Raw genomic sequence first — 17,487 nt, 5'->3', positions numbered from 1 at the left:
ATATCTGACTGGAATCTTGACCTAATCTGAACTACCACTCTGTTCTCTAACAAATTTCTAACAAAAGACAGAGAACTATGTACTTGAAACAGATTTTATAATAGTTTATATTTGCACACAAATTCTGCCACATTGTTCAGCACCACCAAAGTAAAATTCTTGAATCCTTCACTGAAAATGAAAAACCAATCTGTCACCTGTTCCCAGTAAAAAACTGATAGTTCTACAAAATCAGCTGATTTAGTCAGATAGGAACTGAAGTCTGAAAGATGGTCTTGCCAAGTTGCAAATTCATCAAATAAAGACCATTCTAGGAATATGGTAGGACCGAAGAAAATGAGAAGGCCAAGCAGAACAACTACCACAAATAACTGATAAAAGCTCCAGGGAATCTTGCTAATGAAAGTGCCAGTGTCTTGAGGCAAAGAAAGTTTATCCATATCTACTAGTTTTATGTCTTCCCACTGACTGGTATCAAAGTTCTTCATTAAAGGGCTTGTAGGCAAATTAGAGGGAGGTAAAGGAGTTTCCTTGATTACTTTTATTTTCTCCCTGAACTCCTGCATCTGTTGCAGAAATACGATGGGTTCTGACACGTCTTTGAAAGCCTCAGCAATGTTAAAGGCCATTCGTTGTTCCTGCAAAATGTTGTTGAGTTTGTTGATCTCTGGGTCATAGGCTTGCATAACTGCAAGTTTCATGGTCTCAAAGTCAGACAGGATTTCATTCTTCTTTTGATCTAATGTGTGTTGTAACTTCTCAAAAAACTCTTTCGCTTTATCTGAGTCTTTAGTCAGTAACTGTAGAGATTTCCTTTTGCTACTTTCCAAGGTATCCAAGCGAGAAAGAGCATCTCCCCGACGCCAGGTCTCAAAGCTCTGGAAGAGCGACTCAAAGGCATCCCTTTCCTGAGCATAGGCATCTTCAATAGAACAGAACACATGCTTGGTGTGGTCACCACGAGTAGCACAGATCCCACAAATCAGCTGCATATCAGTCAGGCAGAAAATGTTGAGAGGCTGCCCCAAGTGTCCTTTGCACACTGGCATTTTGGGAGAGATCTTGATCTTGTTATACTTTTCCACAATACCCTTCAGGGAGTAATTAACCTGCAGGCTATTGACTCCAGTAGCTGAAGTTTCCTTCCGGCATGTGGGGCACTTGAATGGAGATAATCTCCACAATGAATTTCTCACATTCCCCTCTAAGATCCCTTCTAAGCATTTTTTGCAAAAGTTGTGCGAGCAAGGCAAAACTCGAGGATCATCAAACAGACTGCAACAAATTGGGCATGTGAGATCTTCTTCAAGCAGCTCCATCACATCCTACCATAAAGAAAGAAACATTTTATTTTACTCCAGTAATCCCCTCCACTCGGACTATATAATACAGTCGTGTGTCACTTAACCAGGGATACATTTTGAGAAACGTGTCATTAGGCAATTTCGTTGTTCGAACATCAGAGAATATATTCACACAAACCTAGATGGTATAGCCTACTACACACCTAAGCTATGTGGTACTAATCTTATAGGACCACAATTGTATATGTGGTCTCTCATTGATCAAAACGTCATTATGCAGCACATGCCTATAATTAAAAGAAACTATCTTCACAGGCATTAAAAATGATCTTTCACTAAAATAACCAGCAAACAAAGGAAATAAGTGAGAAATTTGGGAAGAGAATGCACACCAAAGCAGATTTAATCTGCTGGGACTAGAACACACTCCTTATTAGTAAAGCTCCTTGTACACAAGGGCTTTGTGTGGGCTTTCCAACAACAGTCTTTGGCTGAGACAGGGTTAGGACTAGGACAACTGCGAGTTGAGCCAGCAGGACCCAATTGATTGTTTTAAAACAGAGAGCTGACTACTAGCTGTCAGAAACAAAGCTACTCAGTGTCTGAATAGAATGAGCTCTTTAGTCTGGGCCCACAATTATAAAATGGTATGCTATTTAAAAGAAAGAAGCACAGAAATATAAATCCAAGCATGTACCCTCATGCAGACTTTTATTAAAAACTGGCATATTTTTCTATTTCAAAGGCAAAATTACAATTATTAAAACCATAGGTAAAAACATAAGTTGAGAGAATTGCACTTCATCCTTCCCTAGAGAATTCAATGAGTTTTTCTTTTAAACCACCAGAACAGTAATGAAAACCATCTTGTACTATCTAGAACATCAGTTCTCAAAATGTGGTGGGCAGAAACCTGGGTGCCCTAAGACTCTTTCAGGGCATCTGTGAGATCAATATTATTTTCATAATAATACTGAGATGTTATTTGCTTTTGGCACTGTGTTGACAATTGCGCTGTAAAAGCAATGGTGAGCAGACACTGCTGGAGCCTTAGCAGGAATCAAACAAGGCAACAGGTAGCACCAAACCTGTACTGCTAGTCACTGTATTCTTCACCACCATACACCCACGGTGGGGGTGAGGGTAGCCAGTTTCATTTAAGAATGTTCTTGATGAAGCAGTAAAAATTATTCATTTTATTAAATCTTGATCCTTGTGTACATGTCTTTTTAATATTTTGTATGACAAAATAGGAAGTAAACACAAAGCATTTCTGCTGCTTAACGCTAAGCAGATATTGTCTGGAGGAAAAGCACTTATGTGATTGACTTGCAAGCTGAACCAGCTGCTTTTTTCATGGAACACCATTTTTACTTGAAAGAACGAATGACAACTGGCTATTCAGACTTAGGTATCTGGCAGATATTTTCTTGAAAATGAACAAAATGAACCAATCAGTTCAAGGAAAACAAATGACAATATGTCTCGCCAAAGAGAAAAGTTGAGTTTTTGAGTGAAAACATATTTGCCACTTAAGAGCTTGATGGCTTCCCATTAATTAAAGACTTTTCTAATAAGATAAGTAGTGATATTAACAAATGTGTGTTTTTTTTTTAAGGGAGGAGATTATTGTATAATGATATAGGTCAATATTTGGAGATCTGCATAACTGTGAACTAATTGGTTCAAATCACCAATGCATGTTATAAATCATGTATGGGTAAAAGACCAATATGTTCAAAAATGATTTCAGATTCCATACTGTAACTAACTTTTAAGAAACTACCACTTGTGTTTTGGTATAGTATCAAAGAAGATCCACAACTATCAGAAAAGGCTTTTAAAATATTCCTCCCTTCACCAACTACATATATGTGCAAGGGCAGATTTGATTTTCTTTGTAGTATATTCCAACCAAAATAACTTATTGTAACAGGTATAATACAGAGGCAGATAAAAGACTCCAGTTGTCTTCTGTTAAACACAGTCATTCATTAGAGAGATCTATAAATATGGAAAGCAATGCCACTCTTCTCACAATTGTGTTTTGAAAAAGTTATTTTTCACAAATTATTTATGTTAACATGTAATATGTTTATCATTATTTTAAATGAATATCTTAAAATTTTTCTGTTTTAATTTCTAATACAGTAAATATCTATATACAGTACACACATAGTACACACATAAACAAAAGCTCTTGGGATCCTCAGTTTTTAAGAGTGTGAAGGGGTCTTGAGACCCAAATAGTTGAGATCCCTGATCTAGAGAATACTATTTCTCAAAGCAAGTTTATTTTAAAATGTACACTTTAAAACTTCCATCCCTGAAGTTTTTTTTTTAATTGAAATAACATTGGTTTATAACATTATATAAATTTCAGGTTACATATTTCAGTTTCTGTGTAGACTACATCAGGTTCACCACCCAAAGACTAATTACCATCCATCACTGTACACATGTGCCCTTCTACTCCTTTTGCCCTCCTCCCTCCCCATTCCGCTCTGGTAACCACCAATCTAATCTCTGTGTCTATGTATTTGTTTGTTGTTGTTTTTATCTCCCACATATGAGTGAAATTACAGGTATTTGGCTTTCTCAGGCTGACTTAATTTGCTTAGCATAATACCCTCAAGGTTTTAAAACCAAAAATAGTGCTAAATATGTCCTCATTCACTTTATTGAGGGATATATATATATCCTCAATATAGCCCTCAAAATATATATATCACATTACCACCAAAGTAATTAATAGGGTCTAATAATCTGTAAGCCATCTTATAATCAAAAATAAGTAAATAATTTTTTAACAGTAATTTTAAGACTCACAATTGGAGCTACAATCTAGAAGATAAATAGTATTTAAAAGATAAGCTGAGCTTGCAGGGCTAATTAGTTTATGGTTTTATATTAAGTTGTGAGAGATATATGTATAATATATATATATGTAGGACTAAAGCAAAGATTATTCTGTCAAATTTAGTGTCATATGGTAAAAATGTGTGATAAGCTGATTTTTCTGAAAAATCTTTTGTGACATGAGAAATCATACAACATTTGAAAAGCACTGGGAGAAGAATGGCTCTCCAGACTGGGGTTAGTGTGCTAAGAGAAGTTATCAAGCAGCTGTAAAACATTATGACTCTTCAGAACAGAGAAGGAAAACTTTGATGATCCTCCAACCCTAGTCCTGCTCCACACTTGATCACCTCCACTGCTCTCTGTTGTCTTTCACCTAAGAGTTCTATGCTAAGGCCAGATTTTGGAGTAGGCAGTAGAGACAGGAAAGTAGTGGGGGGCAGCATTCAATAAAGTAAACCTAATTTACTCATCCTTACACAGTTAATATTTCCAGAGAATCCTATCCAAGCATATTAAATAAATAAGAGGAAAAACAAAGGACACCAAGGGGTTGGATGAAGAGGAGAAGAAAAAGGGCACCCAAAGCAAAGAGAAACTTTGAAGAAAACTGAAAAGGATACTGCAATAGGGGCCAAGAATTTTAAAGCAATCAAGTATAATCAAAAGGAAAAAGGAAAATGGCACACACAGGAAAATTTAGAAATAATAAACAGTCATCCCAAAGCCATAATCAACTTATAGCTCTTAAAATGAATCAGAGTAAAAAATTACTACTTGGAAAGTCCCTTTTTAAAAAATTGCATCAAAATTACGGTAGATCCTGTTGTTCCATTTTTAGTGACACAGCTTGCAAATTTTGGTTTATAATTTAAAGATTCTCATTTTCATTCACTTTAAAAGCTAAATACTATTTTCTTTTCTCTTCTTCCCTTAGCTTTATGAAACCATGGCAAGTTTGTTGCCTCAAAGGTTTTAAAGGAAAATACATAATATAAAGTTTTTAGTCTAAGTGAAGAGTAGGCTTCACAATACAGGAACTTACAGATCATTTTCTTAAAGTGTGGCTAATGCATAAAAAAATGAAGAAATCAATAAAGCTTACTCCTTTGAAGGAACTCAAGTACATATCCCTTCATTTTGGGGGCTAATTTTTTCCCTATATAGAAGTCAAGAAACTTTATGTGAATGAAATTACTGTTTACCAGTCACAAAATTTCAACTTAACCAATGTCAAAATAAGTGCAGAAAGGCAAACAAATTTTCCAAGATTCATTTCTTCCTTTGAATGTGTTTCTGAATAACAAAAAGTCTCAATTTTCAAGAAAATTTCCCAAGTTTTATCCCAACAAAGAAAGTAGCCGTATACCTAGTTATCTACCACCTCTCTGGTTTTCAACCTCATTTTCCTGCCATATTTATATTTTTTAACATACTTTTTAATTTACATACAATAAAATACACTCTCTCTTTTGGTTCTATGAGTTTTGACAAATGCATAGTCGTATAACACCACCACAGATTTATTTTTAAGCAAATTTTCAAGATATCCACACTCAAGGAAGACTACAAAAATTGCCTCATCAATCCTACCTTCAGTGGGTACTTAGCAAGAATAGTCTCAACTAATGAAAACTGTAACACGATAACCAGAATATTAAAAATGGAAAAACCAGGGGGCCAGCCTGGTGGTGTAGTGGTCAAGTTCGCACGCTCTGCTTCCAAGGCCCAAGGTTCGCCGGTTCAGATTCTGGATGCGGACCTAGCACCGCTCATTAAGCCATGCTGTGGTGGCGTCCAGTGTACAAAACAGAGGAAGATGGGCACAGATGTTAGCTCAGGGCTAATCTTCCTCAGCAAAAAGAGGAAGATGGACAATGGATATTAGCTTAGGGCCAATCACCCTCACAAAAAAAACAGGAAAAACCAATGCTTACAAAGCAGTCATAAACAGAAGTAAAAGCTAATATTGTATATTAGACCTCTCCCTCCTAGAAGTCCTTTGTTTTTGAATGATCAACCCAAAATGATTATAATGCAAAAGATGCTCATTTATTGACTCTTCAAAGTTAATTTTAATAAAACCCTTTTTTTTTTGTGAGGAAGACCAGCCCTGAGCTAATATCCGATGCCAATCCTCCTCTTTTTTTGCTGAGGAAGACTAGCCCTGGGCTAACATCCGTGCCCATCTTCCTCTACTTCATATGGGACACCACCACAGCATGGCTTGACAAGCAGTGCATCAGTGCACACCCAGGTTCCAAACCAGTAAACCCCAGGCCACTGCAGCGGAGTGTGCACACTTAACCACTTGCACCACCAGGCTGGCCCAATAAAAACCTTTTTATTAAAAGAAACTTTCCTGTTAAACCTCTGAATTTCATTAGTTGATAGAAATATAAAGTTCAAAATATTACCCATGATTTCTTTCCAAATCCCATTAGAGAACAAAAAGAGAAGCCAATATATTATACTTTATATCTTAAGGATTTAAACCAAATTTCCATCCTGCTTTGAGGCATCTTTGAACTCAGGAATTTCAAAGCAGTATTTAAATACCTAACAAGTAACTAGATAGCAATATTGAAACTCCCTTTACAGACAAAACTAAATTATGGAAAGCTCTACTAAACTGAGAGCCATCAATCTTAGAACAAAAGGACTCACCTTTGTTTTTTTAATCACTTCCTCTCAGCATACTAGTTAATCTTATTTTCAAGTAGTATACTGTATTTCTGTTTTAGATTGAGATACACTAATGATGCTTTCTTGAAACTTATTAACGGTCTAGTTAACAACTACTGAATTTAGGTAGAGAATGTAAGGATATTTATTGTAGTATCTTGAATTTTCTGTATATTTGAAATTTTTCACAAGAACAAGTTGGAAAAAAACCAGAAGAGGGCCAATTATAACAAAACCATATTGAGCTAAAAAAGTAAAACTTCAGAAACATTAGCGAAGTATGATAATCTGCTATAGTATTGTTTTATCTTTTATAAAATAAAAAATGTATTACTGGAAATCTCTGGATCCAGGCCTGTGAGACTTACATACTTATCTGGCTCTAAGTCTGTGACCTTTGACAAACCACTTACACAATTACAGTTTCTCTTCTCATTGTACAACTGTTTTGAAAGGTATCTAATAATATGAAAATTATTTACAAAGTTTTTGTTTTAAGTACTCTATATCAATATGTTATTATACTTCATTCTGGCTTTTAGAGACTGTTCCATAACTTATATGATCAAAAGAGGACAAAGTGAGATTAAGAAAAGACAAGATTTCAGGTATCTCAAAAAAGGAATATTAAAATTAATATAATAGCTTATCTAATTGTTATGTGGCTCTTGCAAACACAAGATAAAAGTTACCTATGTGTCCATATAAGACAAAAAGTAACTTCCCTTTTCTGGCATTATTCTAGAATGAGTAGTAGTTAAAATTTCCCCCAAGATATTTCTAGTAAGATTCCTGAAAAGTAGGGTGAAATAAAGCTAGTACAGAAGGTATACCAGCTTGGAAGGGCCATCTACTCAGCAAGTTCCCAGAGGGTTCTGGACTAAGGTGACATTATCAAAAACATAAAACCAGGTCATTACCTTACTAGTCCAGACCACTCAGAAAAAATTTTTTTTCCTTTCTTCTTAACTGTACCGTTATTTCACCTTGACTCTTTCCTTTGTTTATTCTTCTTTTAATTCATCTTCCCCATACTGTTTCAAGGAGTATAATCTGATTTCCTCTTATTCTTTCCTTATTCCCCACCCTCCTCTTCACCTTACTTATCTTTCGTTCTCTTCTTTCTTTTCCTTGTGTCACTCGATAATCACCCAAGATATTATGTAATTCTGTAAATCCGCAGCATTAAATCAATAGGGTTTCAGGATACCAACTAGATCAAATATCCCCATCCCACTTACGTACAACAATTGAGAAATCTATGTGGTCTCCAAAAGGTGTTGACTCCCATTCTCTCCCACCCAGATGAAATCAATCTGAATAAAGAGTGTCTGAATTTGAGGGAAACGTACATATAGACTAAATTATTCTCCTAGTCTGGTACCAACCAGACCCAGATATTTATCTTTACCTGTTAAGAGTTCAAATTAATTTAAGTTGGAACTACTGACTTCCACAAAAGTTTTATGAACCAGAAATGTCTGGTTCCTTGTCTCCCAAATAAATGTAAATGGGTTTAAATGAAGGTAGCAAATTTTTACCCATAAAACAAATTATCTTCTTTTACAAGCCATAAACTTGGCAATCATTGACCTAAATTATTATCCCCAAAATGGTGATACTATTAAAAGTTTCCATCATCTAACTCTGTATTTGAGGTTAATTCCAGCTTTCAGAAAGTACTGTCAAAGTCTAGCATTCAGTAGGTAGCTAGCTAGAGTTATCTTGCTAAACTTTAAGCACTTTTTAGGTAGGCTATATTATATATACTTTGTTGGCACTCCTCGCTCATATTCAATACTGCAAATATCCAGGGGAAAAAAGGAAGAGCTCCTCTGGGAGTTTTAAATGGGGAGCCAGGCTATTGCCAAGTAGGATATACTTGTAGCGCTTATGCCACAGGAAAGACAATGATTTAAGCTATCAGCAAATATTTTCATTCAACTTTTCATTAGAAATGTATCTACATCTATAATGGAAATGAATTAAAAAGAGTTCATATTATGGGAACTCGCTTTATAAAAGGCTTAACTGGAATGTAACTATTCTGTATGTTGAAGGACACCTGTATTTAGTTAACTGTTATAAGAGGTGTGCATAGCACTCTATTCTTCCATTACCATTCTGGTATCTAGAGTCCCATGCCAAGGTAATGACAATAGCAGTATTTTTCATGAATAACAAAAATGGATAATCCAATGATCTAATGACATTTTAAAAAAATGAAATATAAGCCAAAAGCCAATTCCTGCCCTAAATTCAGAAATATAGCACATCTACAAAGATATTGTTACTCTAAAAGATATGATAAATGCCTTATAAAAAGGACACAGAAAGCTGACTCCATACTGAAGTGGGAGAGGTTATCCATGCAATTAGCTTTTATGTTTTTCTTAAATTATAAAAGTAATTTGTGATTATAAAAAGTTCAAGAAATACAGGAAAAAAACTACCCATAATCACAATCAGCAAGGTATAACCACTACTGTTATTTTGGTATATTTCTTCCAGTATTAGTTTGGCACATTTCTTCCTGTCGTGTGTGTATGTGTGTGTGTGTATATGTGTGTGTGTGAGTACACACATATTTTAACAAAACTGGTAGCATAACACAATTTTGTATCTACTTTTTTTCACTTATTTTATCACATCCATTTTCTCTATCATTATATATTCTTCTAAAACATGATAGTCCATCTTATGTATATGTTCTTTCTTATTGGTTGTTTGTTTTTTTGGTATCACATTTAAATGAACACCTTGTAGAAAAGTCTTGGTCCACAGCTCTGATTATTTCCTTAGATGACTCTTAAGTGTATTGTTAGGTGGATCAAAAAGTAGGAACATTTTTAAGGCTCTTGAAAAGATTGCCAAGTTTCCCTCTGGAAGGGGTATACCACTTTATGAAGTCTAACCAATGATGAATGCGAGTGCCTCACCTCTCCATGCAGTTCCTGACCTTACAACAGAACCATACTTTTATAGAGCTTAGTAAAAAACCAAGAACAAGGCATACTTTTTTTTCTTACCATACTTAACCAAGTTTAAAATATAAAACAGTTTAAGGCAGTTAATATTAGTATGCATCTGTGTATTACCAATATATATAGGTAATATATAGTAATAAAAGTTATGGGGTAGGAATAAAATAGAAGTACTGGGTTTAAAAACATCTTCCAGAACATCTAGCTAAACACCTAAATTTATAACTAAAAAAACTGAAGCCCGCCTAAAATGGAGATTTCAGTTGTACAGTAGACATAGGACCTGAGTTTCCCAATTCTTAGACCTCAGCACTATCCAGAAAGTGGGTCAAGAATTCAGTATCCTCATTCGTAAAATGGAAAAGTTTAATCACAGGGTCTCTAAATCCCTTCTAAAATTCTATGATTTTTACAAACTAGATTGTAACAGGCTCTCCAGTGAAGAGGAAAGAGCACTGAACCTGCTTCTGAATACCTAGGTTCAAGCACTAGTTTTACCCTTCACAGAATGAAAATTTTTACAGTACCTACCTCATAATGTTCTTGGAAAGATTAATGTGTGACAATTTTGCAAACTGCTAAACTATATAAATATAAGGTGGTTTAATTACATATGTGTACAAATACTGTGAAAACTGTAAATACACATTTAAAGTTTTATGTTAGAGCATGAGTATTTTAACCAAGAAAGGTTCCAAAGGACAGTTGCACTCTCTTCAACCGTAATTTCAAGGGAAGGCAAAGCAAGAATTACATAGGATAGCAGATACAAAGCACTTGCATGAAAATGGGCATATCTGAACAAAAGCTGTAGCAGAAGTAGGGCCAGGTAACCAACCTCTCATGAATGTATAGAATAAAAAGAATAACCTGGTGTTATGGAAGGACTTACCAGGGAGGGTTAGTACATCAGCTGGTGCAAAAAAGATGGTATTTTTAGGTGAAGATAGGAGAGCTTGAAGAATGTAACTTTTCATTGTGCAAGATGGAAGTATAACCAGTTAAGAGCTCCATCAAGTTCTACCAGAGGGAGTGGCTATGTAAATGAAATTCTGCTTTTAAAATACCTATTATATAAACGTTTCTAGCTTCAGAAAACTCAAGCCCTGTTGTACAAGCCCTAGCAGGGTGGCACAGGAGAAGGAAAAAAGAAAACTATAAAAAAAAAAAAAAAAAAAGAAATGCTGCCAAAGCCTCTCTTTTCCTTTGGAATATAAATCTTTTGATTATAATACATTTCAAATAATTGCCACATAAAGAATTTCCAAGTATGGAGCCAGTCCTGATAGCCTAGTGGTTCAAGCTGGGTGGGCTCTACTCTGGCAGCCCAGGTTGGGTTCCCCAGGGAACCACAAACTCCTGTGTCAGTAGCCATGCTGTGGCAGTGGCTCACATAGAAGAACTAGAAGGACTTACAACTAAAATATAAAACTATGTACTGGGGCTTTGGGGAGAGAAAAAAAAGATTGGCAACAGATATTAACTCAGAGCGAATTTTTAAAAAAAACAATTTCCAAGTGTGGAATCTATTTTCCTGAGTTTTGACAAAATATGAAAAGAACAAAGACCACCCATGAGTCTGGGAACACATACATTCTACACATAGTTCAATTTTGAAAGGTCCACGGCCTAAAGAAATTGAGTGCTTTTTTTTTTTTTAAATGTAGGGAAAAGTATTGTAGTTTACCTCTATCCCCTGCAAGCAGGTGTATGCGTCAGGGTTACTATTTCCCAGGGCAAAGCAATCTATTTTTTTTTTTTTCCACGTTGTGACTGACAATAAAACGAGGCTACTGCAAAGAAAGAACAAAGAAGAGGGTATTATGCATTTACTTGCACAGGACCCTAATCTTACCCTCTGTTTTTTCAATCGTCCCCCACAAATAAAGCCAGCCTGCTAGGACCTGTGAAAAAACCAGGAGTATGGGAGAGGCTGGAGATCTTTGTACTAAGGAGCTTCCCGGTTAGGCCGCCCTCCCCGGGCGCAGGCAGCCTGCCCAGGTTCAGTGCCAGGTGTGGTCGCGTGCTCTGCCTTCTGGTTCATGGTCGCCTTTTCTTTTCTAGGCGATACCGAGGCGCTGGCAGTGGAGCCGGGCATGCTCCGTAGCGGAGCAGATTTTCTGGAGCATAGAACGCTGCCCCGGCCCGCCGGACGCCTTTCTGCACGCCTCTCCTCCCCACGCCCTGTCCCGGTGCCCCACGGGTTTCCGCTGTGCTGCTGGGACTGGAGCTCAGACTGAGCTCTCCGCCAGCCCCCCACCCACGCAGGTCCCTGCCCTGCCAGGGCAAGTCCCCACCCTCGCAGCAGGTTCAAGGACCACCCCCTTCCCTGAGAGGAGCCCCGCGGCGGGTACTTACTCCGGCCTCCGAGGCCGCGGGAGGGGCCCGCCTGGAGCCGCGCAGCCGTCCGTCCTCCAGCGGCGAGGACTGCGCGGTCCGCGCTGGGCACCGCACCAAAATGGACTCGCGCCGCTGGTCGGGCCCCGCCCCACCGGCCTCCTCCCCCCGGCACCTCAGTCCGCCTCCCCGGCCGGGCTTCGCCTTTGTTCCGCCTCCCGGGGGGAGGGAGCGGGTGAGGTGAGGCGGCAGTCCTTCCGGTGTCGGCAACCGCCAGCGCCCGCGGTGCGCGTGGGAGAGGGGAGGGCCGTGGGCTGCTCGCTTCTCTCTTTTCCAGAGGGCTGCGCGCGCCCGCGAAGCGCGGTGCCGGGGAGAGCCGAGCCCCAGCGCCGGGAAGCGGACGTGGATCGCCAAGACCAGTGGGCTTGGCCTACGCCGAGCGCGGGCGACGGGAGGCGGCGCCGTCCCCGGTGGAGCCACCCGGGAAGAAAGCCGGCGCGCAACAAGATGGTTGGGTTTGGATTGTTGTACTTTTTTTTTTGTTCGTTGCATTTTTAGGAACAAAAAAAAAAGCCCAACCCTTCACACCACTTCATCCGCATCTGTCAGGACCAGAAGCCCGGCCACAGCGGCTTGGGGGGGACGGAGACAACTGTCTGCCCCGCACCCCACAACCCGGGGTGGGTGGGACGGGCACTCGCGTGGGGACCAACGCCAGGGCTCTAGCCAACGGCTCTGGCCAGAGCACAACCAAAATAAGATTATCGTCCCCCCACAACCTTCACCTCTTTCTTTGCAGGCTTTAAGCGGAACACTAGCGACCCAGTTCTATTTAAGATTTTCTTTTAAGAAAAGCATCACTGCTCTTTCTTTTGGAGAAAAAGAAGAATTAATTAGCTTTAAATTATCCACCGCTAATGGTTATTCAGCCTCTAATCTGACTCACTGTTCTGACGTCCAGCCCTCTGTGTAGGAACCTTGTCTGATAGCAAACACATTAAGCACTTACCAATGAGCGGTTCCAAGAAGGATACAAAGATGAAAGAATGGCTTCCCCAAAGCTTACAATCTTGGGGGAAGTGAAGCAAGGACAAAATCAGAGAATATGCCCTGGGGTTGAGTTCGCCCCTAGCTGGGGAAGTCTGGGCTTTGGAAGTAGAACTGGGGTTATTTGAGGCCTCCCATACACAGTACTTGGGCCCCATGACTAATAATGCTTAACTCAAACCGCGTAAAAAGCCCCTCACCACTCACTCCCTTCTGAAATGTCCAGTTCCTCGCTATGCCCAGGGTCCCTTAAACCCAATTTTGTCATAAACCCAATTTTGCCTTTGTAGAACAGTTTATTTATGTCATTTAGCCTTCAGAAGAACACAGATGGAAATTATGATCCTCATCCTATAGATGCGGAAACGGATGAAGTGATTTCTCCAAGGTAAAACACGAGAGGCAGAGCTGAGACTCTAAAGTCAGATTCCAGGTATAGGTTCTTTGTATAGCACCCTAAGTGTCAGTGCCGATGAAAACTGCACCCCAGTCTCCTACTACATTAGTGTTATTAAAAAAAGAAAGAAAAAACTGATTTATGGAAACATTTTAAATACTCTAGTATTAAAAATGATACGAGTGAAAGGTTATTAACTCATAAATCACAAATTATCCTTAATGTAATTATATAATATATATGTATATAGTTAGATCTGGTTGGTGGTAGATACTAATTAATAAATTTCTGGCCAACTTAGTGTGCTAGTTAAATCTGCATAGATATCCCTAGACTTAAAAAAATTAACTATTAAGAGAACATTGTATATTAAACTCTCTTAAATGTAGAAAAATAGGGAAGGAATAATAGCCTCTCCTCTGATGGCCCTAATAAAACAGTGGTCAGAGAATCACCACATGTAGTGTGACTAGAAAAAAAGAGTACATATTAAAACCTACATACACAGTTACATCCTTCCTAGAAGAGCACCGTGTAACTAGATCCTGTTACTAATAACACTGAGGGATTGTCAGAATTCTCCTCACACTGGAATTTCTTCCTATTGACTGTTCTTCAAATAAGTAAACAGCTGAAGATTGAAATGCATATGTCAGCACAGCAATGAGACTATAAATATAGTCTTATTTAAGTTTCTGTCTTTTGTGATCAATATATTTTTACAGGTAGAATTTCTAATATTATATATATATGAAATATATATATTCTTATTGTTGTGTTGATTTATTTCATGCTGTTGTTTTTGTCCTGAGCCTTAAACGTAAAAACTGCCAGCTTTGCTTCCACCTACCAAGACATGTGATCAGATATTCCATAACAAAAGGGACAGCGCCAAATTTGGTGTACACTGAACTGTAAGTTGTCGGAATGGGGAACATCTACGAACTAAGCCTGGAGCAATTGTGTGCAGGAGAGGGGTGCTGGTGAGCCTTCTCAGATACATTGGAACATTTTATTATTATTCTGTTCTTCCCTTCCTGATAGCTGCCAAAGTCATAAGTGCAAGCCCCAACGTTCCCCAGCAAGAATTCCTGGCAGTACAAAGCACTAACATTGCAAGGTGTAGGGAAAAGAGGAGAGGCTTTGGAATCAATTCTACTTCCAAACTCTAGTTCTGCTACTTAGTAGTTGTTCAAGTTACTTAGCACCTCTAATCCTCAGTTTTCTCTTCTGTAAGATGAGGATCATGATTCAATTGATTATGATAGTTAGGTAATATATAAAACAACCAACATTGTATCTGACATATAGGAGGTGCTTAATAAGTGGTTACTACTGTTATATGGAAGAAGAAAACCATGCTGGTTGGGATTACAGCTGCCTTGGATTTCTAACTTGAGGCTCAAGCACGGTAGTCTTAAGCAGAGCTAAATTGCCTGTGCAGTAGAGGAAGCTAGCACCATAATTTCTGCCTTTCTACACCCACCCCAGGGTGGCCTTTTAAAAAGCATATATCCTGCCATTTCTATACCTCCTTCCTTGTGCTTAGGGAAAGGAGAAAACAGGGAAAAAACATGACACTCAATGAAAGGAAGACTGCAGTTCTTTTTAAAGCTGTACGATTTCAGAGGAATTGATTGAACATCCAAAATATTCCATTAAAAGGGAAAAATCTGCCTGTAAAAATGTACTTATCACAAAAGACAGAAACTTACCTGACTTGATGAAATTAAAGGAATTAGTTCCTGGTTTGAAGAAAATTCCAGATTCCATATATTTCAGTTGCACAGGAAAGATCATACACAGTGGAGCAAATAGCAAGATCAAGTGTTGTAAGAGAATGAGAGATGCTTAAGCAACAGTGAACTTGGCCGTTAGTTGTGCTGTTTCTGTAGATGGAAAGAAAAATTGTAAGAATAAAGTAAAATGTAAGACGTAATTAAGATGAAACTAGCATATGCTTATAATTATATATGCAGGATTGTGCTAGGCACCAAAGGCACTAATTAAGGAATTTCCCACTTGGCTGAAGAGGCAAGTTTTAAAAACATGAACTAGTTCAGTAACAGTACATAATAGTGGCTTTTTAAGAGCCAACATGAGTAGTGAAGACAAGATCAGAGGAAGGCATCAGAAGCATCAGAGAAGATTTCACAGGGGAGGTGGAAGTCAAACAGAATCTTTAAAGATCATAGGATTTGAAGATGAGGAAGAGCATTGGAGGTGGGGAGCACAAGGCCAGGGTGGGGAAGAGCTTCTCTGATACTGAGTCAGTGAAGAGCATGGCCTGGTTTGAAAATAAAACTTGAGGGCAAATTGTGAAATGTTTTGAATGTCAGAATAAAGAATTGAACTTCATTCTGTAGGAAATGGGAAGCCACTGAATAATTATGTGCATGGCACTAACAAGATGAAAGCAAAATTTTAGGAAGATTAGTCTGATAACAGGATCCAAGATTTAAGGGAGAAGAAATTTCCTTTATTTTAATACTTTTGAGGTTTGTTATTGAAAATTATAGATTTTTAAAAATGCAATAATGCATACAAAAGTACAGCATGTATGGTTCAGTCCTATTGAACCATTTAATATCAAATATATTGTTTATTAAAGTTCTAAATTTATAAATAAAATGTAATGTAGAGGGGCTGGCCCCATGGCATAGCAGTTACGTTCATTCATTCCACTTCGGTGGCCCAGGGTGTACCGGTTCGGATCTTGGGTGCAGACCTACTCACCGCTCATCAAGCCATGCTGAGGTGGCGTCCCACATAGAGCAACTAGAAGGATGTACAACTATGACAGACAACTATCTACTGCGGCTTTGGAGAAAAAAAAAGGAGGAAAATTGGCAACAGATGTTAGCTCAGGGCCAATCTTCTTCTTAAAAAAAAATGTAATGTAGAAAGAATTAACCATGACAAATATTCTCCTAAAATCCTCCAAGAGGAAATTATATGTACATATATATATTAATATATCAATCATATATAATTTATCTTTCTACAATGATCTTAACTATACTGTATGACTAAACTTAATATGTCACTTAGCTTTATTTTAGAGTATGCCTCACTAGAGCTTTAAAAATCATTATATATGTATACTCAGAAATGTAGTGCTCTGTTTTGATATTTTTACTATGATTAATTACATTCAATTATGTTAATTAAATGTTTTTCTAAATTTAATTTCCATATATGTGGAATTTTATTCTTGATGAAGAGTAACTTTATGAGGGCCTTAAGAAATGATGCATTCAGGTAAAGACTAATAAATACTGTATATTTGCAGTCGTTTACAAGAACTTGATTTGTAGAAACTTTATTTTGGAATCTTTCTGTTGAGTTCACTAATCATTATGTACTCTATTTTTATCTTGAAAAATGTCATTTATAATAATAAAGTCATAATCATGATTTAGAAAACTACTTTCATCCTTTCTATGGGACATTTTTTAGAATATTTCTTCTATAAATTAAAGGTACAACAGGGGTGGGGTTCTACAGTTTTCAGTAGCTGGTAGATTCCTGTACCTTCAACATATTCTCTTTATCTTAAATAAAAGCAATAGGACATCTCATAGGACTTTGGTTCTGAAGATGTAGACTTATCAGATACCTACCTGCACAGCATTGCACAAGAAATACATGCTTCATGTTTTTTAACATGAGCCGGGTTGAGTGTTTCTGATATCAAAACTTGGTAATCAATGCATCGTCAAAAATGTTTTATCTGGGGCCGGCTCCGTGGCTTGGCGGTTAGGTGCGCGCGCTCCGCTGCTGGCGGCCCGGGTTCGGATCCCGGGCGCGCACAGGCGCACTGCTTGTCCGGCCATGCTGGGGCCGCGTCCCACATGCAGCGGCTAGAAGGATG

The 17,487-nt window shown here is 38.1% G+C and overlaps 2 protein-coding genes and 1 long non-coding RNA gene across 10 annotated transcripts in view; 1 reads left to right on the top strand and 2 right to left on the bottom strand.

Moving 5' to 3' along the window:
• LOC106802351 (uncharacterized) overlaps nt 1-16,802 on the top strand; it is a 119,284-nt gene extending 102,482 nt beyond the window's left edge. For 6 of the 7 annotated variants that reach the window (XM_087436090.1, XM_087436091.1, XM_087436089.1 and 3 more), the window contains one exon: nt 11,897-16,802. In XM_087436090.1, coding sequence (XP_087292216.1) covers nt 11,897-12,727 — 831 coding nt within the window. In that variant the 3' untranslated portion in view covers nt 12,728-16,802. The remainder of the gene's footprint in view (nt 1-11,896) is intronic. The other variant, XR_015553428.1, reaches the window with a different exon arrangement.
• TRIM13 (tripartite motif containing 13) lies at nt 81-12,329 on the bottom strand. Of its 2 annotated transcripts, XM_014790012.2 has the most exons (3): nt 12,191-12,289; nt 11,520-11,625; nt 81-1,325 (listed from the first exon to the last, which is right to left on the bottom strand). In XM_014790012.2, exon 3 carries the CDS (start codon nt 1,317-1,319, stop codon nt 96-98), a length of 1,224 nt encoding a protein of 407 aa, XP_014645498.1. In that variant the 5' UTR covers nt 1,320-1,325; nt 11,520-11,625; nt 12,191-12,289; the 3' UTR covers nt 81-95. The 2 variants fall into 2 exon arrangements, with proteins under 2 accessions (XP_014645498.1, XP_087292212.1); XM_087436086.1 differs by lacking the exon at nt 11,520-11,625 and having other exon boundaries at nt 12,191-12,329.
• Nucleotides 15,397-17,487, bottom strand: part of LOC147916133 (uncharacterized) — a 50,500-nt gene continuing 48,409 nt past the window's right edge. Inside the window, exon 3 of the long non-coding RNA XR_015553431.1 lies at nt 15,397-15,502. This is a non-coding gene — a long non-coding RNA (uncharacterized LOC147916133). The remainder of the gene's footprint in view (nt 15,503-17,487) is intronic.

Source organism: Ceratotherium simum, chromosome 10 (assembly GCF_057802395.1).
Source record: "Ceratotherium simum simum isolate JZ-2026a chromosome 10, ASM5780239v1, whole genome shotgun sequence".
NCBI classification, from domain to species: Eukaryota; Metazoa; Chordata; class Mammalia; order Perissodactyla; family Rhinocerotidae; genus Ceratotherium; species Ceratotherium simum.
The sequence above is the reverse complement of the archived record's forward strand: the minus strand, read 5'-3'. Positions and strand labels throughout refer to the sequence as shown.